The sequence below is a fragment of the Globicephala melas genome, chromosome 12, assembly GCF_963455315.2.
Source record: "Globicephala melas chromosome 12, mGloMel1.2, whole genome shotgun sequence".
Lineage (NCBI taxonomy): Eukaryota > Metazoa > Chordata > Mammalia > Artiodactyla > Delphinidae > Globicephala > Globicephala melas.
Window position 1 is genome coordinate 83052202 of NC_083325.1, and position 27457 is coordinate 83079658.

At 53.0% G+C, this 27457-nt stretch overlaps 1 protein-coding gene across 1 annotated transcript; it reads left to right on the top strand.

Annotated features, from left to right (window-relative positions):
* Nucleotides 1–1088: 1088 nt before the first annotated feature.
* On the top strand, nt 1089–26834 carry CYS1 (cystin 1). The gene is made up of 3 exons (XM_030844598.3): nt 1089–1424; nt 19069–19121; nt 23696–26834. Exons 1-3 carry the CDS (start codon nt 1089–1091, stop codon nt 23799–23801), a joined length of 495 nt encoding a protein of 164 aa, XP_030700458.1. The 3' UTR covers nt 23802–26834.
* The last annotated feature ends 623 nt before the right edge of the window (nt 26835–27457 follow it).

Here is a 27457-nt window from a genome sequence, read left to right on the forward strand (position 1 = left end):
TTTCTTTCTTTTTTACTATCCAATGACCAAAAGCTAGAATTAATTACGATCAGTACCTACTGGCTTTTTTCCTTGGGGAGAGAATGCTTTTTCTGTCTCCTTTCAAATTTTTTCTTTCCCCAAAGTAGTTACTTTTTTAATGAGGCTCGGCATTCAAGCACCAGATCTCCTTTGGGGCAGGAGGAGAGGGACGGGAAACCCAGGGCCCACCACTGCCTGCTGCCGGCTCCCTTGCGGAAAGGCTGCAGCTGGGAGTCCGGTCCGGGAGAATCGCCCCCTTCCCTCCTTCTGTTCTGTCTTAGATCGCACGAGGGAGCAGGGCAGAAATTGAAGGGTGGGATGCCCGGCACCTTCATCATCTTACTCCATCCTCAGAGGTATTTTTACCGTCCGGCCCCTTCCCCCAACTTAACATGTGAGGAACAGGAGGCTGGGAGAGGTGAAGTCCCCATCGCGCTCTAAGCTCGGGAGGGGCCGGGCTGTGGAGTCACCTCCGCACTCATCACCACCCTACGCAGGCCGGTCTGGGCGTGTTGCAGGAGCCCCAGTGCTTTCAGTTCTTCCAGGCGGCGGGGACCTGGAGGGTCGGGGAGCCAGAGCCTGGAGGGCTGACCCCGCAAGGAGAGGCGGGGCCCGAGGCGGGCCGGAGGGAGGAGGAAGGAGTCGGAGGAGGAGGGGACGCCGCGCCCCAGTGCCCTCGCCATCCAGTGCCCGGATACCCGGCCCTCGCTCCCCGCCCCCGGCCGCCGGCTCCCCGAGAGCCCTCACCCGCGGCTCTCGGCCCCCACCTCCAGGCCGGGCTCAGCACCCCAGCCCCGGTCGCGCCCCCTCCCACGTTCCCCTGTCCCGGGATCTAGTGCCCCCACCGCGACACCACGCCCCACGTTCCGCACACCGGTGGCTTCGCCCCTCCCCCAGGCCCAGCTCGCGTCCCCCCGCCCCCAGTCGTGTCCCAGACCCGGGATCTCCCCCTCCCCCCGCTCACGCCCGGCCCGGGTCCGCACCCCCGGCCCGGCCGCGCCCCGGCCCGCGTCCCCGCCCCCGGGCCGCGTTCCGGCGGCGCCACAGGCCTGCTAGGCGGGTGCGCCATGGGCAGCGGCAGCAGCCGGAGCGGCCGCGCCCTGAGGCGGCTGCGCAGCCCCGACAGCCGGCCGGCGGGGCCCGGCGGGGCAACCCCGGAGGGTGGGACGGGGCCGCCAGTCTCGGTGGCGGCGGCGGCGGCGGCGGCCCGGGAGGAGGCCTGGGAGGCGGCGGCGGAGGGGGCGGCCGGCCCCGGCCCCGGCCCCGCGGCGCCCCCCGACGGCGGGGACGAGACGCTTCGCCTGCTGGACCAGCTGCTGGCCGAGTCGGCGGCCTGGGGCCCCGGGGAGCTGGCCCCGCGAGGCCCGGCGCGGCCCCGACCCGCAACCGGCGCCGGGAGCCCGGTGAGTGTCGGAGCCCGCGGAGTCGGTGGGGCAGCTGCGCCGGTTCCTGCCCCGGAGCCCCCTCCCCGCCGGCCCGCACGCCGCGCCCTGTCCCTCCGGGGCCCCCGCCCTGTTGCCCTGTCCTCCAGCCCCCGCGGCCGTCCCGCCGCGCTCTCCCTGCTCGCCCCCTTGCCCTCTCTGCCTCCTCTGGGTGCTGGTCTCACTGCCTCCAATTTGGGGGGTGACAGTGCTGTGCTGGCAGCAGCCTTAAAAGGCAGGGAGACAGCCATCCCTTAGCAGAAATGCATCTCCCAGGCTTGCTTCTGGCCAGAGCTTGCCTTTTTTTCCTTTTGGAACTGCGGCTCCTTCCAGCCTAGGTAGGGGCTGGCCAGCGGGGCTGCTTTCTTCTCAGGTACCTCCCCCTTGGCCATTCCCCGGGCACTGTCGGAGGAGGATGCTAAGAGGTGGGACCGGTAGCCAAACAGTGTTTACAAAGGCCCCTCGCGTCAGACACATCAGGATCTTTGCCTTGTGGTCAAGCAGTTTGCATACTACTGGCTATTTTTGAGATGCTGTGCAATTTCTTTTTGGCTTCCCAATTCTCTCTTCCAGAACACTTGTAATAACATCCCCGCTGTTCTAGAAAAACAATAAAAGTGAGCACTCTCGCATGGCAACAGCCTTCACTCCAGCAGAGCTGAATGAACAAGATCTGTGATATCAGCTCCTGGGCTTGAGGAGGATGTCCAAGGCAGTTCCCCCCTTCCCCGGAGTCCTGCAGGCTTTGCTTAACAACTGCTGGGACCAGAGGGAGGTGTCTTCCAGGGCAGCCACCAAGCAGTGGAATCCTGGAAGCTCCTCAGTGAGGTGGGGAGGGGTGGGTGGAAAGGACTGGGCCAACCTGGGCACTGCAGGGTCTTCCTCCCCTGTCCTCCTGCCCAGCCCCTGCTGCCCTCCCAAAGTGAGCTGCAGCAAGTGGGACCCAATTATATAACAAGATTCCTTTAAGATTACATCAGAGTTCCATTATATAACCCTCAAAATGGATAAACAGTTGAGAAATTTTGGGGGAAATTCTGAGACGGCATGGAAGCCATCTTTTAGGGATCAGTTGTCAAGTGCTTTGGAAACTTCAGAAGCGAAAATGGAAAGAAAACAGAGAGAATGGATTTCCCTCCCCCGTCCCCACCCCCATTCGCTGAGTATCACAGCAACTCCTAGGGTGCATGGGCTGCCTTACTCATTCTTTCAGTCATTTCTCAGGTATTGGCTTGAGCACTTACTGTGTGCCAGGCATCGCTCTGGGTGCTAGAGATGAACACTGATGGCACGCAGTCCTTGCCCTCAAGAAGTTGACAGTGTAATGGGGGAGAGGGATCTGCAAACAAAAAATAGAATACCTGTGGGCAGCCTGTAGAGAGAGTCCACAGGAGGAGCAACTGGTCCTCTGGAGAAGTCAGGTCGGCATACCAGCAGGACAGCACTTGAGCTGGATCTGGAAGGGTCTGTGGCCCTAGCCAGGCAAACAAGCAGCGAAGGGCATTTGGGCAGAGAGAAGCCTGCAAGCAAAGGCAGTGCCGGCCGGGGCATAGGGTACCCAGGGTGTGGGTGGGAGCACGGGAGTTGAAGAGGTTGGGAAGGGTGAATGCCAGGCTACGGACATGTCACGCTAGGAGTATTCCCTGCTGAGGAGTTTGGACTTTACCGTAAAAGCCGTGGGTATCTTTGAAGGACTAAGGGGAGTGACATTTTGTGTCTTAGGAAGGTTGGACCAACAGCCATGGGGAGGATGAACCGGGCAGAGTAAGGACTAGGGGCAGGATGTCCAACTGGGGCTGCTTCAGCGGTCCAGACGGGCAGGTGCTGAGGGCAGCAGCGCAGTGCGAGGGCTGAAGGGGATGGAGTCGAGAGACTAGGAGGTGAAGGCAGCCCGCTGGGGTCGCTCTTTTGGGTGCGGATTGTTTGTAGCTTCTGTACCATAGATGTTTCTTTTTTTTTTTTTTCTTGCGGTACGCGGGCCTCTCACTGTCGTGGCCTCTCCCGTTGCGGAGCACAGGCTCCGGACGCGCAGGCTCAGCGGCCACGGCTCACGGGCCCAGCCGCTCCACGGCATGTGGGATCTTCCCGGACCGGGGCACGAACCCGTGTCCCCTGCATCGGCAGGTGGACTCCCAACCACTGCGCCACCAGGGAAGCCCCTAACCATGGAGTTTTTCAGCTCTTATTGTGTATATGTTCCAAATCAAGGTAAATTTTTCCCTTACATTTTGGTAGAAGCAACTTTCAGTTAAATTTTTTTTTTTTGTCTGTGAACTATAATACTTTGTAGTGAAACACTAGGTAAGAGGATTTTCACTCTGGATTGTAAATTTAGGAAAAATTATGGGCAAATTTGAGGTAAGACACAAATGTGAAGGATACAGTAGTCTCTCTGCACTGGGGCTGTTACAAATCCCCATGTCCAAGAAACAGGATCTCAGGGAGAAAATGGGATGAATGAGGCCAAGGCCACTGGGGAACCCGTGACAGTCTGTGTGTGGATTTACATTCACTGAAATACAACTACTGAGACACTTCCCCAAATAAAGAGCATTTCCATGACATTCCTAGTTTCCAGTCCAGTTCCATAAACTCTTGGTACCAGTACATGTCAGCTAGAAAGAAGTCTTTCCCTTCATGCAGTTTTAAGTTTGGGTGCGTGTTCACTGCAGAGATGCGCATGAGATGTTCGGTTTCCTGTCAGATGACGTGCACAGTAAAGAAGGGGAAGGAGGATTACGTCCGTTGGGCACCTGTTCTGTGTTAAGGACTGAATTAGGTACTTCCTGGTCATTGTCGCACGTTCCCCTCTTCAAACAGCCTTTTAGATAAATAGTGCTTTCGATTTTACAAACAAGGCCATCTCAGTCCCAGGAGATTGATAACATACCCAAAGCCACACAGCCAGTAAGTGGGGGTAGCAGAGTTTGTAGCAGGCCTGCCGGGCTCCAGCCCCTCCGTAGACAACCTGGAACGTTCCATGCCTTTTCCATTTTCCAGATGTCCAAGTCACAAGGCAGATCCCGCACTTCCAGTGCTCTGCTCACAGTGGCACTAATGCCTGGCCTGTTTTTCTTTACGATTTTTTTTTAACGTTCAGTAATCCCTAGCATTCCCCAAGCAAACTCATCAAGAACCTGTATTTTGTCTGATAAAAGTACCACCCGTCTTGCCCTCATAATACCCCCTGAATGTTATTTTCGGCAGCCTCCTTATTCATTCAGATGTTTAGGTGCTTAGGGGTCATACAGTTTTTACTAAAAGTTGTGAGACTCCCAATTATTCACTTAGTACATCTGTCACCAGCATCCTTTTACTTGAGCATTTTCATGAGCCCCTGCGTGTAAGCATGTTGCTGGTTGCACGGCTGCAGAAGCAGAAGAACAAAGAGGCAAAAGACTCAGAAAGAGTCCTTTCCCCATCCTGTATCAGGTTTGATTCCTATGAAACAGAGGGCTTTGCAGTTCACTTACAGTCACTCGGAAATTCTTCAGATGTTGTAATGCAGCCGCTATTTATTCAGGCTATTCTAACAGCCAGCTCCTTACATCCATTGCTTTGCTTAATCCTCATCAGAATAGGTTCCTGCCAAATTGGTGTCGCCTCCCCCCAACTTCATGTCGGAGGGGAGTGTACAAGGCCCAGAGAGGTAGTTCACTTGGCCAGTATCGTGCAGTTTGAAAGAGCCAGTCAGAGTCGTTCTGACTATACCTCTGTAGAGCACTGTGTATACTGGAATTTTAACTGAGTGAATTTGCCATCAGGAGGGATTCTCACTTGTTCCCTGATTCCTCTGGTGCTCAGTTTTTCTCTGAGATAGGTCTCCATACCCCGGCTTCCGTGATTGTGTACAAGATGTGTTCCAGTCTCTAAAGATGTGTTCAGCCCAGAAAAGGTTATGCTTACTTTTAAGTGTTTGTTTTTGAAGTTAGAATAGGTAATATACATGCACGTGAGAAAAAAATTGTTCTTGGTTGTTCTCTGCAATAAAATACTTAAAATGATCTTACTCATGGGAGATGTGGGTTTTTTTAAAAAAATATTTTATTCATTTATTTATTTAGGCTGCGCCAGGTCTTAGTTGTGGCATGTGGGCTCATAGTTGTGGCACGTGGGCTTCTTAGTTGCGGCATGCATGCGGGATCTAGTTCCCTGACCAGAGATGGAACCTGGGCCCCCTGCATTGGAAGTGCAGAGTCTTACCTACTGGACCACCAAGGAAGTCCCACATGAGAGGTTTTAAATAAAAAGATAAGCCCTATATTAGCTTCACTCTACAATTGTAAAGGAATATATGCTCATTGCAGAAAAATTGGAAAACAGAAAAAAAATATATAATAAAAAATGTATAGAAAAGGAAATAAAGATTGCTCATAGGGCTTCCCTGGTGGTGCAGTGGTTAAGAATCCACCTGCCAACACAGGGGACATGGGTTCGATCCCTGGTCTAGGAAGATCCCACATGCCACGGAGCAACTAAGCCCGTGCGCCACAACTACTGAGCCTGCTCTCTAGAGCCCACGAGCCACAACTACTGAGCCCGCGCGCCTAGAGCCCATGTTCCACAACAAGAGAAGCCACCGCAATGAGAAGCCCGCGCACCACAGCGAAGAGTAGCCCCTGCTCGCCGCAACTAGAGAAAGCCCACGCGCAGCAATGAAGACCCAACGCAGCCGAAAATAAATAAAAAAATAAAGTTCCCTTAAAAAAAAAAAGAGCATAGTGTAGATATACAATTTATAGCATCCTTTTATTTAGCATTATAGTATAAGCATTTCTCCCATCATAATGTCTTCATAATTTGCCCACCATCCAGAAGTAGTGTTATTTAATTAATCTCTTATTGTGAAACATTCAGGCTGTTTCCAGGTAGATTTTTTTGTTTGTTTATTTTTTGCCAATATTGAGAATCTTTTTTTTTTGGCCATGCCGCGTCGTGGCTTGCGTGACCTTAGTTCCCCGATCAGGGATTGAACCGTGCCCCCTGCAATGGGAGCGTGTAGTCCTAACCACTGGACCACCAGAGAATTCCCGTAACGTTGAGAATCTGAAGAAAATTGTATAGGCAAAGACCATACTGCATCATTAACAGATTAAAATGTTTCCCACTATACTCTTTAACTTACCAGCTGTCACCTGTTTTCATTTCTTTTGTTCTTTTTTTTTTTTTACATCTTTATTGGAGTGTAATTGCTTTACAATGGTGTGTTAGTTTCTGCTTTATAACAAAGTGAATCAGTTATACATATACATATGTTCCCATTATCTCTTCCCTCTTGCGTCTCCCTCCCTCCCACCCTCCCTACCCCACCCCTCTAGGTGGTCACAAAGCACCGAGCTGATCTCCCTGTGCTATGCGGCTGCTTCCCACTAGCTACCTCTTTTATGGTTGGTAGTGTATATATGTCCATGCCACTCTCTCACTTTGTCACAGCTTTTAAAGATATATATCATTGAATTATAACAGTCTTAAAATTTTTTTACGTAATCGATCTCATAAGCGGCTTTTCATGCTGTTGCATGATATTATTCATTATTATTTTAATGATTGAAAAATATTTCATCAAGTTCACGTACTTTAATTCACTAAAGCATCTATTACTGTTCTAGACTAATTTTCAACTTGTTCCTGGGCAGTCTTAGGTGCCCAAGGCAGAATTCCTTTCCCAAAGTCAGAAGAACTTCAAAATCAACAGTATTTTAGTGAGATATTGAAACTGAAAACTATTTAGGGTGGGAGAATTATGTGTGAAAATCTAAGGGTTTGGATTTGTCTTGTATTAAGTTATTTAATCAAATTATGATTTTTTAAAAAAATGCAGCAGTATCTCTCTCAATCAGTGGTCTATTAATTAGAAAAATGTACCATCTAATATTGGTGTATCCATTCAACGTTTATTTTTTGAGCACCTACGTGTGCCAGGTACTGTTCTAGGTGCTGGTTATACATAAGAGAACTAAACAGACAAAACCTTCACTAACCTTCGGTCATGGAAGTCCAACAGTGCACAAAATAAAGTATAAAGAACAAAAAAGCAGTAGGGGCTGGGGAGAGCAGGAGTGGTGGCCTGGTGCCCGGGCAGAGAACAGGGAGCCTTGTGGCCACCGGAAGGCCTTGGCTTTTTTGGGGGGGTAGGGGGTGGGATCATACCGGTGCCCCCTGCATTGGGAGTGCAGAATCTTAACCACTGGACCACCAGGGAAGTCCAAGGCCTTGGCTTTTACTTTGAATGAGGTAGAGAAGGCTGGAGGAATTCTGAACAGCGGATGACATGATCTGGTTTGTTTGAAGGCTCACCCTGGCTGCCCTGTTGAAGACAGCCTGGGGTGGGATGGAGGGGCCAAAGCTGGGAGCAGAGCTGGGAAGCTTTTGCAGGAATCCAAGTGAGAAGAGGGATTGGTCTGGACTAGAGTGGTAGTGAGTGAGCTGGGAAGGACTGGTTGGCATATGGACCTAGATTAGAACTAGAGACAGCCCGTTTACTAATGGATTGGCTGTGGGTTGTGTGAGAAAGGAGTCAGAGGACCCCAAAGTGTTTGGCTTGAGCAGCTAGAAGGACGTAGTTGCCATTAACTGACATGGGAAATGTGGAAGGGGAAGGGTTTGAATGTTGTGAATCAGGAAGTTGTTTTAGAATATGTTAAATTTGAGGTGCGTGCTAGGCATCTACATAGAGAGATCAATTGAAAAGATCTTTGTAAGAGTTTGGCGTTCAGGGGAGAGGCTGGCTTTGGACTTATAAATTTGGCGGCCGTTAAAACATAGAAGGGTTGAGATTAGATCAGCCCACCAGTAATACTGAGGTCGGCTCACACCTGAGTGTGTGCCAGGTACTGCTCTGGGTGTTTATGTGTGTGACCTGTGTTCAGAGGTAGAGAAGATGAGGGGACATCCTAAAGGGAAGAAAACCAAGAGGATGCAGGTCTGGAAGCCAAGGGAGGCAAGTATGTCAAGGAGGAGGTAGTGACCAGCTCTTGTAAACGCTGCTCGATGGGACGAGTGAGGTGAAGTCTGAGCGCTGACCATGGAATCTGGCGGCTTGGAGGTCCCTGGTGCCTTGGCCAGTGCCGTTTCAGTGGAGCGGTGCGGGAAGCCTGATGGGCTGGCCTTCATGGAGGCAGGGAACTGGAGAGTAGCCAAGGCTTTCAGGAAGGTTCTTTTTACAGTGCAGTGTTGGTGGGTAGCCATAAAGATGGCTCCATTAGGACACTGAATTAACCGTAAACTCTCAGTCCCAGAATGGGCTAGATAAAAGAAGTTTGGGGGATTAAATGTGCTAGTGACATTCAAGGGTACCCTTAAAGAGGATATTCTGATTCAGTCTAATAGATATAAATTCAGTGTTTTTACTACCAGGTGATGATAATTCATACTCCCCACCGCCGCCTAGTAAATCTTAGTCACTCAAGATCTAGGGAAGATCATTGTCTGTCTTCCAGGCTGAATGACTCCACTGTCCACCATTTTTGCAAATGCACTTTTGCATTTTGCTCTAGCGAAGGAGGACCAGGGTGCCTCTTTCTGGTCTTTCACCGTCAGCCAGGGATTCCCAGTAATCCTGGCTCACAGCTGCTGTGGGATGTGAAGGTGAAAACAGGCATCAAAATGGTTCCGTGGCCGGAAAGCAGATCCGCCAGAGGACTTTGAAAGTGACGGATACTCTAATGGACTTCTGGCAAAAAGCCACTATTTTGAAGACAGTTACCATCTGTCCGCTTTCAGATCTCTCGCAAAGAACACAAATTTAAGTGGCAGTAAGTGGCATTTGATCAACCTAGGAGTCATAGGAGAGTAAAGCGTCGTGCTGACCCCCAAGGCTCATACCGTGTTGGGGGAGGGTTGTGAAATGAGCGTTCCTCATGGAAGCCCTGGAGTGGAGGTAAGTAGGAATTATTACATACAAAGAGTTGAATAATCCCATCCAAGGCAGAAGTCTTCGCATCCAAGAAGACCTGACATCTGAGTTGGTTGTGAAGGATCGGTAGAATTTTCCAGCAGTCAGTAAAGGAGGGAGCATTCCATAAAGAGCGAGCAGCATGTAGAAGAACCCAGAGGGACCAAGTGCTTTAGGAGAACAGCATGTTGTCCATAATGGCTGGACAGCAAGGTGATGATGGCTGGACAGAGCGCAAAAGACAACGAGATCGGTTTGGGTCATGATTTCACAACCTTCTAGGCTAAAGGGTTGAACTTTATCCTGTAGGCAACAGGGAGCTAGTGGAAATTTTGTGTTTTTTATTTTTAAATGATTATTTAAAAAATCAGAATAGGTAATATACACGCACATGAGAGAAAATGTAACAGGTACTCTGAAAGGAAAGTTTCCCCTCCACCCTGTCCCCCACTCTCTCCAGTTCACTTCTCCAGAGACGCCCACCTTATCGAGTCCTTGTGTCTCCTCCCCAGCCTGTGTTTAGAAAGACAAAGGGTGGCAGGAGGGCGGAGGATGAGAGGTGATGGCGCGGGAAGCAGGGTGCCCAGGTGGGAGATTCTGCAGAAATCCAGGTGAGAGACGATGCGAGAAGGCGAGGTGCACGCTGGTTGTGAGAGCAAGGGAAGGCGGGCTGCCGCAGAGGCAGCCGGGTTTCCTGCTGGTGTCGTAGCGTCGACAGCCATGCTCAGTGTTGTGCAAGTGGCTTTGGGGTGTGAGGCAGACAAGTTCGTGGGCCGTCAGAAGCTCAGGTCCACTGTACAAGGTGGTTGGAGCTGGCACGTAACTCTGTGAACTTCAGCATCTAGATGGGGCGATGAGGGAGAGCATGTGGGTGGGAGGAGAAGAGTCCTGAGCTGGAGCCCTGGAGAACTCCAGGAGCCGGAGGAAGACGCTTCCTCTCAGGAGATGTACGGAAACAGCCAGATCTAAAAGTGTTTAGAAGCGCTTGCCTGGAGATGGGGTCAGAGGTGTGACCCCAGAGGGCTACCTCCTTCCGTGGTTCCGGGATGTGGGCTTCGTCCATGGTGGGAAGCCTGACCGTAGTGAAGGTTGGAAGCGGGGTCTCACGCGCCTTGCTTGAGGCCGGGCCCCAGCGGCTGGTGCCGAGTGCTGGTGCCGGGAGGTGGGGGAGCGAGGTGGCTTGGGCGTCCCTGCAGCGTCTCAGTGAGGCGCTGAGGAAAGTGAGGTGCTGAGGAGGGCTTCCTTGCCAGGAGCTTCGGGCTGCCCCAGCGCCTGGGACAAGCCCTAGCTGGACTCCGGTGCGGACGGTCAGGAGTGGTTTGTGCAGACAGAGATTCTCAGCACCTGAGTGCTAGGAAGGCGGCCTCCAGCCCAAGGCTATCATTCAGGTTCCCAGCAGACTCGGCCGCTTCGGTTCCTTCGCAGCTTGAGAATCACAGATTGCTGGAGCTGAAGGGACCTTAGAGACCACCGGGGCTACCTTCTCATTTACATCCCAGGCCTTTGGGTCCCAGCAGGGTGATTGCCCAAATCCCCAGCAGGACCAGGATCCACGCCAGGTCATCTGCCTCCGGGGGTGAGGATCAGGCTGCCCATGTGAAAATGCGTTTGCAGGTGCTTCATAAGGTGTTATAACGCCGTAGATACGTAATTTATCGTTATTTTCCTTCAGTCCCGCCCTTTACCTTCTCCAGGTCTCCCCGGCCTTCTGTCTCTGGAAGCACTTTACTGAAGCAAGGCCTGGTGAGGGGAGGTGGGCGCCCTGGGACTGGTGGCTTCAGAGTCAGAGCCTCCTTTTGCAGAAGTCCTTTGTCACTTTAGGAACGCAAAGCAGCCCTCCCAGCAGAGTCCACTGGGCCTGCAGCGTGTGCTGCCTGGGAAGCCATGAAGTGGAGCTGTGTGGGGACAGTAGCGCCCCCGGGGGTGAGAGGACTGAACCCGACTGGGAGAGTGCTGAAACCTGCTGAGGCCAGGAGATTCGGTACCGGGAGACCGAGTTCACTCTTCTCTCCACTGCAGGTGTTAACATTTCCATAATGAAGCATAAGCAAACCTGGGCTCCACAGAAGGACAGTTCTTAGAGAGGAGGGGGGAAGTCTACTGATAAAACACAACAGGCTCGTCGTGCAGCGTGAAAGAAGCCAGGCAAAGAAAGGTGCATGCTGTCTGACCGCATGTCTTTAGGCTTCTAGAGAGGCACACGGGTGTGTGGTGACAGGGGCCGACTAGTGGCCGCCTGGAGATGGGAGGGCGGAGGAGGGAAGCAGGGAGCATCACCGGGGGTGATGGATGTGGTTCAACAGTGGACACACCTGTCAGACCTGTCAGATCGTATTCTGCAGACGCCTGCAGCTTGTTCCAGGTCAACTATATATATTATTGATATGGGTACTTTAAGAGTTAAGGGGAGAACTCTTTAAACAGAAGAAGCAGGATACACATATTGTTAAATAAAATATTCAGTGGGTTTTCTAAAGATTAACCACTGATACTTCACTTTTTTTCAAAAAACCCTAGTTGTAAGAGTCAGAGGAGACTTTTTTTTAAATTAATTATTTTATTGATTTTTGTCTGCGTTGGTCCTCATTGGTGCACACAGGCTTTCTCTAGTTGCGGTGTGCGGGCTTTGTTGTGGAGCACGGGCTCTAGGTGCGCAGGCTTCAGTAGTTGCGGCTCACGGGCTCTAGAGCGCAGGCTCAGTAGTTGAGGTGCACGGGCTTAGTTGCTCCGCGGCATGTGGGATCTTCCCGGACCAGGGCTCGAACCTGTGTCCCCTGCATTGGCAGGCGGATTCTTAACCACTGCGCCACCAGGGAAGTCCCAGAGAAGACTTTAAGAAATCATCTTATTGAGTTCTTCCTCAGATGTTTTATGCTTCTTGTTCAGCTGCGGTGTGAGTTTTTCAAAGCCCCCCTAGGATCTCGAGTGATGACACATCACATGCTCATCCTGAGTTCAGCCGGGTTCCCACGGCCCCAGTCCAGGCGCCATGGCCTCCCCGGGGTCCAGATGTGTCCTACGGAGCAGGAGTGGCAGGCTTCCTGCTGGCTGGGAGCTTGTGTCTGCACTAGGCCTGGAGCAGCCGCCAGGGGCTGCTGTGTCTTTGCTTTTCACAAGCTCCCGAGCTGCTTCAGCAAGTTGGATCTTCTGGGAGGCCTGCCTAACACATTTTGCGTCTGAGAAAGTCAAGTTAAAGGCTTAAACTGACGAGAGGAAGAACCACACGTTCAAACCACAGAGAGAAACACAGGTAAAGAAATGAAAGATATAACAAAGCTGAGTTGTCAGGGAAATTAGAAAAGAAAGAGTATGGCCTCTGTGTGAGTGCAGCCTTGGGGAGTCCAGTCCACATACTTGATGCACCACATCATCGCGGCCCTGCAGCTGGCAGCGTGTCCCCGTTAGTAGTGAGTAGAGCAGCGCAGAGAAGAGGAAACTGGCTGACGATGCAAATGTTTGATTCCGATTTCTTGCTCCTTCACTCAGTTGCCCTCCTGATGGGAGAAACCATATATGTAACAACTCTTACAAAACCTGGTGATGAGAGGAAAAGCCCCAGCAGGTGATGGCAAAAGCTAGTTCCAGCAGAAATGGACAAGAGGGAACTAGGGCCCCTATTGGATGACTTCATAAAAAATAGCTGAAGGGTAGTTGAGTAAAAGGATTACTTTACTTCTCTGTTGTCCCTGAGAAAATAACCAGGCTCCGTGGCTGAAAACTGCAGGGAGGAAGATTGGTGTCAATATTATACGAGAGAACTTTCTCATGTGCCCAAGAGAATTGAAAGGAGGCTCTCAAAGAGATATCTGTGCACCCATGTTCATAGGAGCATTGTTCACAATAGCCAAAAAGTGGAAGCCCCTCAAGTGTCCCTTGGTGGATGAATGGATAAACACAGCGTGGTATACACGTGCAGTGGAATATTATTCAGCCTTAAAAAGGAGCGAGGTTCTGGCACGTGCTACAACGTGGATGAACCTCGAGGACATTACGCTGAGTGAACTGAGCCAGGCAGAAGAGGACGAATACTGTATGATTCCACTCAGGTGAGGCGCTAAAGGACCCATTTCTATCGGACAGGAAGTACAGGGGTGGTTGCTGGGGTTTGGGGGATGAGAGTTGTTGTTTAATGTGGACAGGGGTTCAGTTCTGCAAGATGAAGTTTGCGAGATTGGTTAATGTACTTCACTCTACGGAACTGTACGCTTACAAATGGTTAAGATGGTAAACTTCAGGTTAAGATGGTTTAAGGTGTGTGTATTTTACCACAATTAATTGTTTTTTGAATAAAACAAATTAAAAAGAATTTTCAGCTAGTCTGAGCTGCCTGAGCAGGAATGGGCTGCTTCAGGAGGTGGTGGAGGTGAGTGCGTGTGTGTACGTGTGCACGCACACGTGTGCGTGCCTGTGTGACTTGCCCTCCTCTCTCTCATCTTCGTCGCCCCTCCCTACCCTCTGTCCCTCTTCCCATTGTGAATTCCTTGCTGACTTGGGAGTCATCTCCTCTTCATCTTTACACTCCCCAAAGGCACGAATATTCAAAGGAATATGCAGGGAATACTGAGTCCCCGGGGCAAGGTCACTAGCCAGTAGCAGACACTAGCCGGCCCCACAGGTACCCCTGGGAGGAAGTTGTGCACCTTCGCTGCGCAGCCCACCTCCGCGTGGAGAGAGCGCCAGGCAGGCAGGACAGGCTCTTCTGGCCAATGCGTGGGGGTGCCTGTGTGGCAGGCGGCTGCCGCGGCCCATGCCACAGGGCCTGTGTGGCCAATGCGTGGGGGTGGCTGTAGTGGCAGGCGGCTGCCGCGGCCCATGCCACAGGGCCTGTGTGGCAGGACACACCCAGGTTTGCTTCTGCTAACCACCACTAACTAACATCTCCCAAGAAACACATCAGAACTAGTTTCTCAGGGAAGCGTATGCTGTCCTGGAACCTCTCAGGCCTTGAACACCAAGGTCTTCCCTGCGCTCTCCTCCTCACGCCTTCAGGTTCTCTTCTAGCAGGGCTGTGTCAGAGGCTACTCTGGGCTGGACGTTAGGTCAGATGTTCGTAATGGTGTTTACTGGTCGCTTACAGGATAGGCATTGTACTAAGGATGAGACAGAAGAGAAAGAGACAGATTATCTTTCATATCTCTGCAGCCCTGAAGGCTAAGTACCTGTTACACAAATGAGTAAACTGAGGGTTAAACTGATTGCACAAAGTTTATAGCCCCCAGTCTGTGCTCTTATCATTTTGCTCATTGTTAACATGTCTAAGACTTAACTTCTCTGGTGACATTGCACCTCAAAAGTATAGGGTGTGGGTCTCCACAGCAGCTGACAGAGCACTGGGCACACTGGGGTACTGATGATTGATTAATTCCTGGCGATTGATTAATCCCTGGGATTAAGCCTCAATAGGAAGATGGAGGGGGACTTTAAAAACGAATTTGGAGAGAATGTAAGCAGATTCCTGTGGGGGCAAAAGCCCAGTTCTGCCTATTGGTGGTGTAGGATTATGTGCACAGGGAGCACCGTGGGAAGGAAGCTCATCCTGCTCTACTGTTAAAAGGAAAAAACAAAACCTTTAAAACTCCCCAATGTCTGCAGACTACGTCAGAATAAGACTCTTGATTAATCATTTATTTAGGATTAGTATCTCTCTCCCATTTGTTTGTCTTTTTGTGTTGCTTCCAGAGAGACTCTCTCAGTTTGACCTTCCGGGTAACTGAGCTTCTCTTCAGCTGTGTCTAATTTACTCTTCAGAACACCTCCTGAGGTTTTACTTCCTTCCATCGTAGATGGCATTTCCAAAATCTCTAGCTGGTTATCTTGCACAACAGCTTATTCTTGTTTGGCTGAGACTGAATCATTCTCCTTTTAAAGTCACGTTCAGTCTGCTCGAATCACTTTTTTCTCAGGTTTAATTCTTTGAACTGATGAGTTTGGTTCCTGCCTCCACGTGTCACAGAGGAGGGTCAGGATATGCTCCTGGTGAGTGTGGCCATCGTTAGTGGTCTGGGAACAGTTTCCTGTGCTTCCTGGTGTCAGCGGCTGCCCATGCTACCCCCCCTCTCCTGTCCCAGTCTGGGGGATGCACCTCTGTGCCCTGTCATTTGCACAAGCAGGCCCCTCCTCTCTGACCCTTGCCCCAAGGCCCTCTCCTGCTCTGGTGTCTGTCTCCTCTGAACTTGGAGCCCCCAAAGCTGCTGCTTTGTCCAGCAGCCCCCTCCTGTGTGTGCTGGGGGCTGTGGTTTCCTCCATCGATCTAACCCAGTCTGTCTTCCAACAACCCCTACTACCGGGCTTCCCTGGTGGCACAGTGGCTAATAATCTGCCTGCTATGCAGGGGACACGGGTTTGAGCCCTGGTCCAGGAAGATCCCACATGCCACAGAGCAACTAAGCCTGGTCACCACAACTACTGAGCCTGCACTCTAGAGCCCATGAGCCACAACTACTGAAGCCCGTGTGCCTAGAGCCCGTGCTCCTCAACAAGAGAAGCCACTGCAATGAGAAGCCTGTGCACTGCAATGAAGAGTAGCCCCCGATCGCCGCAACTAGAGAAAGGCTGCGTCCAGCAATGAAAACCCAATGCATCCAAAAAATAAATAAATTTATATATATAAAAAAAAGAATATGCCTGCCAATGCAGGGGACATGGGTTCGAGCCCTGGTCTGGGAAGATTCCACATGCCACAGAGCAACTAAGCCTGTGTGCCACAACTACTGAGCCTGTGCTCTAGAGCCTGTGAGCCACAACTACTGAGCCTGCTCGCTTAGAGCCTGTGCTCTGCAACAAGAGAAGCCACTGCAATGAGAAGCTTGTGCACCACAATGAAGAGTAGCCCCCGCTCGCCGCCACTGGAGAAAGCCCGTGTGCAGCAACAGAGACCCAACACAGCCAAAAATAAATAAAAATTTAAAAATTTATATAAAAAAAAAGCTCTACTACTTTCTAGTCTTGCAGTACTGTTAGAGATTTGTGAGTTGTTTTGTTTGGTTTGTTTTGTTTTTTGCTTATGGCCTTTTCTGTCATTTCTAAGGATTTGGGATGAAAGCGGGAAGCGGGCCTGCATGTTTGGTTTACCATTGTAATCACGGCTTCTGATGACCCGTGCACTTGTAGTCCACACCTCGGTGTCTGGCATTGGATTTTTCTCTAGTTGTGTCATCACGCTAGTTTTTTTCTGCCCAGCTGTGAGCTGCTCTGGGCAAGGACCATATCCTGTATGGATAATAGAACATGGCGCACAACAGGGCACATGGACTTGATGAATGCTTATTCACGACCTCTGACGACTCCGTGTATTTGCATATGCAAATATGTTCCTTATCTGAAGTGCCCTTCCCCTCTTTTCCACCTGGTAAACCCCTACTCTTTCAAAACTCCAGCTAAAATGTCACTCTTGCCACTCTTCTTGGAAACCTCCCATGGTGTTTTTCCCATTCAGAGTTGGTTTCCCCTCCTCTCCCAGCCCTTTATAACTCGGCTACATAATTTATCACATAGCATCGCATTGCATTTTTATGAGACTCTCCCCGTGAACCGTGAGCTCCTTGAAGACTGGGTTCTTGACAGTCGTGGCCTGTCCTGGGGGGCACTGCTCGTGCCAATGGGAGATCTTGTGCACAAAGCAGGCTGACGTCTGGCTGGGCCATGGCCTTGCTCAGCTTCATGGGTCAAAGGCTGGTGTCCACAGTGCCCTCAAGTGCCTTATGCTGGGAACACAGTATGGAAGGTTATTCAGACCCCTCTGCTGCTGAAAATAATATACTGGATATAATTAATGTAGTAAGAGTGTCCTTGAAACATTAAGTGGCTGGTGAGATAGTGAGGAATTACCAGCCCAGATCCAAGAAAGGCAGGATCAGAGATGCAAATAAGACGTTGGGCTGCATGTGCCTCAGGTGAACTTGAGCTTTGGGGCTGATGGTGTCCAGCAGTAAAGGGAACAGAATTTAGGGCCCAATGAAAGTTATAGTAGATCCTTCCCTCATCAATCCAGGACCTTCGGGGGACGGCAAGGAAAAGTATCACAGTACAGAACAGTGAAGGAGGGAAGAAGAGCCACAATCTAGCTGCCTCTTCAGGTTTGCAGCCCCAGTTCCCATCACCCAGGTGGTCCAAAATGCCTGAATGCATGGATTTAATTTCAAGTGGCCCCAGACCAGGAGTGCCCCCTGGTGCCCGGACAGAGCAAGCTCATGTCCTCTCTGGAGGAAGGCATGTTCCTCTCAGGACAGAGACCACCCACAAAGTGTTTTCAAGGCTAATGAGCATCAAACAAGAAAAAATAACCAACCAACCAGAGAACCAAGTGAACACTAGAAGAAACAAAGACAACAAAAATAGACCAATGAAGACTTCAGTTATTTTTTTGGATTACCAGACACAGATTATAATCAACTATGTTTATTTTATCTTATTTAAGGGAAATACCTTTGAAGGACCAGGACCTCTAGAAAGTGACCTAGCATATTTTAAAAAGAACCAGATAGAACTTGAAGAAATGAAAAATACAATAAACAAAATTAAAGATTCTGATGGTTTGGGTTAACAGGAAATTAGACAGAGATGAAGAGAAGATCAGTGCCCTGGAAGACAGAACTGAAGAAATGACCTACACAGAGAGACCAGGATCTGATAAAGGACAACTTGAGAAAAAGCCACAGCAAACCTAATATTACATTTGAAATAATGAAAACTTTTCCTTTCAATAAAGGAACAAGGCAGAGATGCCTGTTATCATTTCTTTTCAAGGTAGTACTGGAGGTCCTAGCCAGTGCAGAAGGGCTAGGTGAAAAGTGTGTTTCCCTTCTGGGACCAGAAGGGAAAAAATCAAATGGCCATTTTTCTCAGATAATGTGAACAGGAAGAAAGACAGTCCAAAAGCATCTACAAATAAGTTATTAGGACTAATAAGAGAGTTTAGTAAGACTGGTGAACACAAAATGTATATATTTCAATCATATATCTGCGGAAACAAACAGGAAGAAAATAAAATTTTATTTAAAAAAGGATAATATCAAGTATCTAGAAATTGGTCTAAAAAGAGATATCTATGACCTCTACAGGGAAAATAAGACTTCTTAAAAGACATTAAAGAAATCCTAAATGAATGGAGAGGTGTTCCTTGTTTTTAAACTGGAAGACTTGTTATTATAGATATCAAGTCTGCCTAAAATGATCTGTATATTAATTCAACCCCAACAAAATCCCCAAGGGGGACAAACTGACTGCAGTACACATATAAGGAGGTGCAAAGAACCGGGAAGAGTCCAGGCTTATTCTAAAGCTGTGGTAACTGAGACGGGGTGGTGCCGGCACAGGACAGGCATGGACCATTGGAAGAGTTTGCAGACAGACACGTGCGACGTCTGTGCACCCTTGACTGAGAACAGAGAAGGCACAGCCGAGCAGCAGGGCAGGCTGCCGGGCAGTGCTTACATGGACGTCAGGACTTCGACTCCTGGCGTGAGAGATGGGGACATGCTGGCCGTTAGCTGCCGGGGAGGTGGGGAGTCTCTTGGTGTGAGCTGTGTAGGTCACTCCCCTCTCCCAGCCTCAGCTTCCCACATGCAAAATAGGCGGATGGAACTAGACAGCAGGGGAGCCTTTCCACTTTCCAGCTCTGGTTTATTCAGCCCTGGGTTGAATGTGGTGGCCGTCTGTCAGCACAAAGCCAGGGCAAAGACAGGCTGCACCACTGCCAACCTTCTGATGCCTCCTCCTTTTGTCTTTCTCAAGGTGTCCCCGAAACGGAGCACTGAAGACCACCCAGAGAGCAGCAGTGTCTCTGAGTAAGTACAGGGGCAGCGGGGGGGGAAGCACATCTCCACCAGAGTCACAGCCACCCTACCCCCCGCCCTCCCCACGCCTCCGCATCCCCGGCCCTGGCCCCGCCCATTCACTCAGAAGCTATTTGCAGTGGCTCATCTGTAAGTGAGGCACAGTCCTTGGCCTTCAGGAGTTTCCAGCCTAGAAGGATGGCAGGTGGGTCCCCCGTGATCCCATTACAGCGTTAGAAGGAAAACACATTTAAAACCCCTGGAAAGTGTCATCTGAGGACCCCAGGCCCAGAGACCAGGCCTTCTCTGTCTGCACGGCCCTGGGCTGTGGGAGGATTCCAGGGCCCCAGGAGCAGCCAGCACCGGGAAGCTGTGCGGGGGTGACCTTGGGCCTCTGGCTCATCGTGCCCTTGGCTTTCTCGTCTCTAATTGGCTCACGGTGATCGGCCCTGGGTCACTGGGAGGTAGGTGAGTGTGATGCTCAAGACCAGAGATGTGAAAATTCTGGCTCAACAGCTATTTTTATTACCAATTCCAAACGGCTCAGGGCCAGAACTTTGCCGGGTTCCCTTATTTAACAAACATTTGAGGAGACCTTCTCCCGAAGATTGGGGTCTCTTCACACGGGCTCAAGGGAGGTCTGAAAGGGGACAGAACTGCCGAGGGCTTGTGGAGGAGCTGATGTTTAAGTGGCTCGCAGGACACGTATTTTCACCAAGGAGAGAGGGCAGGTGCGTTCCAGGTGGTGGGCTCCACAAGCAAGACACAGGTCTGAACAGGACACCACGCACAGGCTGGTGACATTTAGCACAGGGTCTGGGGGGAGAAGGAGGGCCTTGAAGGCCAAGCTGAAACCGTGGGCCACTGCTGTCCAGTCAGAGGACGCTGGGGTCAGCTCTGGGAGCTGGGACTCCACCGTGGCCGCGGAGGTGAAGCGGTGAGCACGGGTACACGGGCTCCGCCCCTTGCCAAGGCCAGCGCTTCACTCAGCAGAGAGGAGCATCCCTCCCGGTCCCTCCTCACAGGCCCTGCTCTTCACTTGTTTTGCAAACCGTCACAGGCTCCGCTTAGCACAGCTGCCTCCGGGTGGGCTCAGCGCCCCCGTGCACTCCCGTGCTGGACTGGGCGCTGTGTCTCGCTGCAGTGACCGGGCGCCAGGGCCGCCTCTGCTCCGCTGACCTGGACGCCCGAGCACGTGGCGCGGCTGAGGACCTGGGCCCGGCGCGGTGCCAATGGAGCTCCGTCCCGCCTGCATATTTCTACTGATTGTAAAGATAACTGGCAGTGACTTTCTTAAGTTTTCATCACCCCAGGGACTTTAGGAGGATTAAGTTCTGCCTCGAACAAATTAGCTGTTTCTTCTTATTTTTAAATGAATAGGTCCCTTCACCTCACATGCAAACTCCAGGACATCCCTCACTAGGAGTACTTCATTCATTCATTCATTCACTCCCTCAATATACTTTAGTGGGAGCGTCCTGAGTGCCACGCTAGGCCCTGGACTCCAGGCTGGGTGGGTCCCAGGCTGGTCCTGGCTCACTGGCGGCAGAGGGGAGAGCGTCATGAAGGTGAGATCAGGGCTGTGCCTCCCAGGAGCAGGCTCTGAAGCCATACAGGCCTGCCCCAGGGTCTGGACTGGCAGTAGCCGCCCTCCTCTGTTCCCCAAACTTGGGCTCCCCTGTCTGTAGGGGAACCTCTCTGAGGAGGGAGCGGCGGGTGTCCTGCCACCACGTCCACTGTGGCCTCTCACTGCCAGCGGCCGGCCCTGGGCTCCTCCACACAGCCAGCGTGCGCCTCCCTCCCCGCCCCCCAGACTGGGCGCACACAGAGCGCAGCCCACAGCACCCTCCTCTCCTGGTTCCTGCAGCGCCCACCCTTCCAGCCACAGACAAGCCCACCGTCCCCTTCTCCACCACCAGAACCCCTCAAAGCAGCGCTTCAGGGAGAAGTGTCCTAATGCATGCAGTTTACTTTGAAATGCATCCAGAAATCAGATAAAGTAATAGACATGGGATAAAGTAAACCCAGCAAAATGTAGCAGAAAAATATTTACTTAATTTTTGAATCCACGATTTCAACTTTTCGGTATGCTTGAAAGTCTTCGTAATAAAAGGTTGAAGAGGAAAATCCTCCCAAACTCAGTTCAAATATCTCCTCCTCAGAGACTCTCACCCTCCCCTCCCTCCGTGTCGACCTGGTGAGTCTCCCTCCTTCAGCAGTGCCGGCTCCAGTTCACACCACACCTGTACGTGTAACGCAGCGGGTACCTGTGACAGCCTGTCTTACCTCTTCACTCTCAGCCGCATCTCTGGGCCCTCACAGCACCAGGCCCAGAGCGGGTGCTTCACAGATGCAGCTGAAGGGAACGTTCGGTGTGAACCTGGGCCTGTGGGCCTTGACCCCCAGTCCTGACCATCCTCGATGTCGGCCACGCCCTTTCCCCAGGGTTGGGGTGTGGAAGCGACAGAGCTGAGCCAGCCGGGCTGGCTTTGAGGACAGGGCTGGGCTGGCCTGACCTGAAGTCTGTGAGGATCCGGTAGCAGAAGCCTAGGGCCTGTGGAGGGGAAACAGGGATTCAGGAGCCTTCTGTCAGCAGCTGCTGCTGAAATTTGCTCATTATTTATTCTGTAAATGCTTGTGGGATGCCTACTATAAGCCAGGCCTAGGCCAGGCACCCCGTTTTCCTAATGAGTAAACAGATGCAAGGTATGATTTGCCCATGGTCAAAGGGCCAGTAAATTCTAGACCCAACAGACAGTATAAATGACTCACCTCATTTTGCATGTGGCTCTGTAGCCCAATTATAATTGATTTGCTCTCTCTGGGGAAGAGTAATGGGTTTTTGTTTTGCATGACTTTAGGAATCTCTGACATAGTGAATTATAATTTAAACAAAGATTCAATTCTTGACTCCTCAGTCCCTCTAGGAACCATCTCTCCCTTTTAATGTCGTGCTCCCCTCCCCCAAGTAGGGGGAGACCCCACCTCGGTCTTCAGGCCCCCGGGCCGGCAGCCCCACGGCCGCTGGTGGACAGTGTTGCCCACCAGACAGGCTAGGATGGCGTGAGGCCGAGTGGAGCCCTGGCTGCTGGGGCTGCAACACCTCCTGTCGGCCTCCCCATCAGCCTCCCCTGCTGGCCTCCCTGTCAGCCTCCCCTGCCGGCCTCCCCCGTCAGCCTCCCCTGCCGGCCTCCCCTGCCAGCCTCCCCTGCCGGCCCTGCCTCCTCACCCCCTTTCTCCCCCATGTCCCAACTGCAGGGAGCGTCAGGTGCCTAGAGAGAAAGGCCTTGCTGAGCTGTGGGACCGGGTGAGGACGGTCTGTAGCCAGGTCACCATGGGACCGTGGGCAAGGCATTTCTCCCCCATCCACAGAGAGGGGGCTGGCCTGGGTGACTGTGCCAGCCCAGAGAGGGCTGTGCGGGAGGCACATGTCATCTCTGGGCTTGGGGAAGTGGAGTCCCGCCGTTAGACCCTCATCCTTGCTGTTCAGCGCTGGGGGCCTGTTAGGCGGCACACACCCTGAGGTGACAGTCAAGTGGCCCAGAGCCCAGCTCCTGCCCTGCATTCCGCGACAGCAGACAGGGCCCTGGAGGCCGCTCTGAACATGTCAGGAGCACGACGGCAGTGATCAGGTGGGCCTTAGAGATCATCCAGCCCAGCCCCCCAGCTCACATGGCAGCACGTCTCTGGCTGGCAGGTGGGAGCTCAAGGTCCCTTAGCTGGCAGTGGGCAGCTCTGGCCTAACTCCTCCTTCAGAGGTAGCCCCTCAGGCTGGCAGCACCCAGTTCGGCCCAGGTTTCACACCCTCCCACCTGTCAAAGGTGCTGAAGGGGGCAAGGCCATGGCCAGACACAGGTGGACACCGCCGTGGGACAGCCTGCAGGACAGGGAAGTCGGGGGCACAACAGAGTCCAGAAAGCCGGAGAGGGGGTGGGCAGCCGGATCCAGGCCGGTGGGAACCACTTCCAGGGGCCCAGGTGGCAGGATGAGGATCCGAGATTCGGTCACTTAATACACTGCCCAGCAGGTTGGGGGAGTGGCCAGGATCCTGACGCCCAATCCTGTCCCAGCGTGGCAGCTCCTGTGAGACACCCCCGCCCACCCAAGGGGGCAGGCACAGGGCGTGAGTCAGGCCGATGGATAGTCAAGACACAGCTCACCTTTGCTGAGGGCTGGGCAGGGTGCAAAATTCAGTGTCACACGCTGTCCATGCATTAGCTCATTTATGCCTCAGAATGAATTTAAGAATACAGCTCTATTTTAGAGAAAATTATCACTGAGCTAGTAACTGGCAGAGCTGGGATTCAAGCTGGGTCTTCCCATCCCCGGGCCCTCACCCTTAAGCATCAGAGGCACTGGCTTCCTCACAGCGTAAGGTCTTGGGTAACATTGGGGAGATGAAACCAGAGAATCAGGCAGGGGCCTGCTGATGGAAGAGGTTGAGGAGGTGTTCCCGGGGCAGAGGTTTTCAGTTTTAGTTTTAGGATGGATCAGAATTCCATACAGGGGCCACCGTGGTTGTCCAGTAGAGATGTGGAGTTTGAAGGTAACATCTTGTTTCCCATGTCCATGTTTCTCACCCACAGAGCCCCAGGCAGCTGCCACAGGAGGCCTGAGAGGCAGTCAGCCATCACATACGACTACTCTGAGGAGCAGCTGATGGCCAGCATCGAGCAGGAGTACTGCTGCTAAGGCTGGTGCTGCAGCAGCCCCGTGGTCAGCCAGCGGCCAGTGCACCGTTCCTCCCAGCCCCAGCCCCAGCCGACTGGGTCTCTTAGGAACCTAGGCTGGGCGCACACATCCCCCTGCCCTGCCCAGGGCTCTAGCTGGAGCTTAGCCACCTCCAACATGCAGTTATTCCCAGACCTTTCACAACTGCCCTCTTCAAATCCATATTCAGACAGTCCTGAACGTGGCCGGCAGCTGGCCATCATGCTTGCTGGCAAGAGGTGATCGGCTGTGCAGATCCAGGCCACAAGGAAGGCACAGGTGCTGCCCCACAGGTGCGTGGGCAGGTGACCTGCCGGATACCTGCCCCTCCTCTCAGTCTCTGGGGAGATCCGTCTACAAGGTTCTCCTGGGTCTTGAAATGCTTCCCCTTTCTGAAGGCCCACTTGCCACCTGCTCCGAAGAAGCCTCTTTACTGAGCCTGGCTCAGACTGGACACTTTGCGAACTCTAACACACGTCCCAGAGGGCCCCAAGGAGGTTCCGCTCTGGAGGGCACACCCAGGAGGTATGCCTTAGCGAGCTGGAGGGAGTCACCCTCTGTTCTGCAAATGAGTCGCCTGGAGATGTTATTGAAATGCAGATTCTGATTCTGTGGGTCTCCAGCAGGGCCTGAGAGTCTGCGTTGTTTCTAACCAGTTCCCAGGCGATACCCAGGCTGCTGGATCCCAGCCATGCCTGGAGTAGCAGGGACCTTGTCTGAGCTTTAGGCCTGGCTGACTCTTCCTTCCCCAGTGCTGGAGGCTGCCCAGAGCCACGACCCACCCATCTCCCCAAAGAGAGGCCTGTGCCCCTGCAGTGGGTGCGGTGGGACAGGAGCCAGAGACCCCGGTTCTGATCCTCTCTCTTGCACTACCTTGCGGTCACTTCCCCCCTCTGGTCCTCAGTGAGTCCTGGAGGCACGCGCCGTCCCCCAGCTCTGACCATCAGGGATCACACAATCCCAGGCTTCCTCGGTCTCTCGTCCCCGTCCCCTGGGGGCACGGGACTGCCTTCCCTGCTGAGGGTGACCACTGGCCACACCTGGAAAGGGTCCTTAGGGCTGCCGGCTCTTCCCACCTGGAAGAAGGTAGAAAATCACAGCAGTGAGGCCAGGAGAGCCTTAGAACATTCCCAGCTGACTGATGAGAAAGCTGACACCCTGTGAATCAGGCAGGGCCTGGAGGCGAGTGCTTCTTGCACGAGACGTGCACAGAGGGCCTGCTGGGTGCCGAGCGCGGCCCCAGGCCTTCTCTTGGTCGCTGGGTGTTGCTTCTGAGCCCCAGCCTTCTGCTCTGGAGCTGAGTGTGGAACCTGCTCATGAAGGGGAGCGGGGGGGAAATGTGGCTGAAATAGAGGCAGGAAGAAAAACATCTCCATGTCGAAGGTGACAATGACACATCGATGTCTGGAAAAGTCTCAGTGCCACACACGTGTCTCCTGGCTTCTGTGGTGGCGAGTGCCTCTGAGATGCTACAAAGCCCAGGGATATAGAAAACACGCTCCGTTCCCAGCTCTGAGAAATGCTGTGCCCGTCCTCCCGGGGAAGAAGCCAGGCCACGGCCCTCCTTCTGCCCCTCTCACGAGTTCTCAAAGGGGCCCCGCCTGGCTCAGGTTCCCTCTCCTCACCTAAGGTGAGCTTTTCCAAGACACTCCCCTTTGATGTTCTGAAGTCTCAGAGCCACTTCTCACTGGGCTGCCATCCAGTGAGATAGCACCACTGGGTGGACGCCCCTGGGGAATTTCTGTTCAACCCCCCCCCCCACTCGTTCTGACCTTATGAGCCCCTGCTGCTGTGAGCCCGGCCCTCTGCTGGATGCCAGGGTTCGTGTAGCAAGATCTGGTCTCCACTAGTGAGGACATGCTGTTTCTAGAGGCGCACCTGTAAACATGGACTCACGGCTGTCAAAGAACTGTAGCCAAAAGCCCTCTGAAGATCTAGCCTCTGTGGATTGGGGATGTGGCTCTTTTTCTGGGCTGGCAATAGTTAGTCAGGAGAAAAGCCTTCTTGGTTGCCTTTGAGAAGACAAATAACGTTTGAGGCCCGGACGTCCTGCGCTCTCCCAGGAAGGAAACGATGTAAAACCAGACCTTTGGGGTGGTGACACCTGGACCCCCGGCACCAAATCAGACCTTAACAGGTGGGCGGGGCTCAATTTTCTGGTGTGATGAAACCCCTCTGGAAACAAAAAGCTGCCTTTTCTGTGACGTGTGAACCCTGGGAAGGAGCAGTGACACATTTTAAGTCCTCAAGAGGTGGATGACATCCGATGGACACCCTGTGGAGCTGGTGCCCCAGGGTGTGCACATGAGACGGAAAAAGCGTGTGGTTTTGTGTGGCACTGAGGGCACCCGGCTGCGCTTTCAAGGTCCAAACCACCAAAATCAGGGGCCTGTGGTCGGCTGTCAAGAGTGGCACCACGTGGCAGCAAGGCGTCCACACAGCAGGGTGTCCGCTTGGACTGGGTGTCTCTGTCCCTGGAAAGTGGCGGCTACAAAGACCCCAGCCTGGGATAACTAAGCCCGAGAGGTTTAGGACTATTTTCAGGGAAGGGGAGAAACTGTAGAGGGAGGGGCTGACTTTTCTACTAATCTGGTGAGGAGAGGATTTGAGTGAAAAATAAAAATAACATGACCTTAGTAGCACAGGTTACAGACATGTTACTTTTTTTTTTTTTTTTAATTTATCCAACATCTACTTGAAGAGGGCGGGCTCCAGGCCAGGCCCTGTGCCAGGTGGGCCCTGGGGGATAAAATAAAGATGTGATGCGAGTGAGCAGAGTGAGGTGGGAAGAGCCGTTGCTGTCGGGGTTCCAGCATCCTCGCTGCTCCCCGTCCTTGGGCAGCTTGGGTGATGGGGACTGGGCTCCCCGGGGAGGCCCTGAAGCTTCTCCCTGCCCAACGGCGCCTCTTCCTCCGCCCTGGTCACTGGGAAGCCTGAGGGACAAACGGCCGTGCGCTGGGACCCCGCGGAGCCACGCGGATGAGAGGTGGGCGGGTCGCGGGGGTGCCGAGCCCGCGGGCGTCGCGTGGAGGGAGCTGGGGGCGGGCTCCCACCCGGGTCTGCAGACACTCAAGGGGACCCTGGCCTCGAGCCCGGCCCCATGCCGGCAGGAATATTCCCGGCAGAGGGGCTTCTGAGGGTTCCCGGAGCGGTTTCTGCGGATTGGGTCCCCCGCGCGGGGAGCCGAGCTCGGGTGCGCCCCCTCGAGGCCGACCGCAGGCCCGCAGGCCCCCAAGCCCGGCGGGCGGGCTGCGCGGCTGCTGAAGCCCGGGTCCCGGGTTCTTCGGGGGCTCAGAGGTGCGTGTGCGGACTTGCTGCCCCGCTGTGGCCTTTTGGTAGGGGTGTCTCTCAGAAGAACCGCCTGGGCACCACCTGTCACAGCTCGCGTAATTCCCACACGCAGAGCCATCTCCCTGGGTTCCAACATCCAGCCAGGTGGGCACGGGGTCGGGGAGCGCGCACACTGAGCCCGAGGCCCCGCCAACGTCCTGACCCACCGCGTGCGCCTCCTATGCTCTCTCCGAGCGCCTTATCCGCTAGGGCGGCCCTCTAACCACGTCGGGTGGCCCTCTGAGAAGTGGTACAAGAGACGGCTCCTCGGCCCAGATATGGACACACGCCACCCCCACCCCTCCCCC

Bases quoted from the DNA above. Each gene is read 5' to 3' on its own strand.
- CYS1 (XM_030844598.3), top strand. From the start codon at position 1,089: ATGGGCAGCGGCAGCAGCCGGAGCGGCCGCGCCCTGAGGCGGCTGCGC. The intron at 1,425-19,068 runs GTGAGTGTCGGA...GTCTTTCTCAAG, and splicing joins CAACCGGCGCCGGGAGCCCG to GTGTCCCCGAAACGGAGCAC. The intron at 19,122-23,695 runs GTAAGTACAGGG...TCTCACCCACAG, and splicing joins GAGAGCAGCAGTGTCTCTGA to AGCCCCAGGCAGCTGCCACA.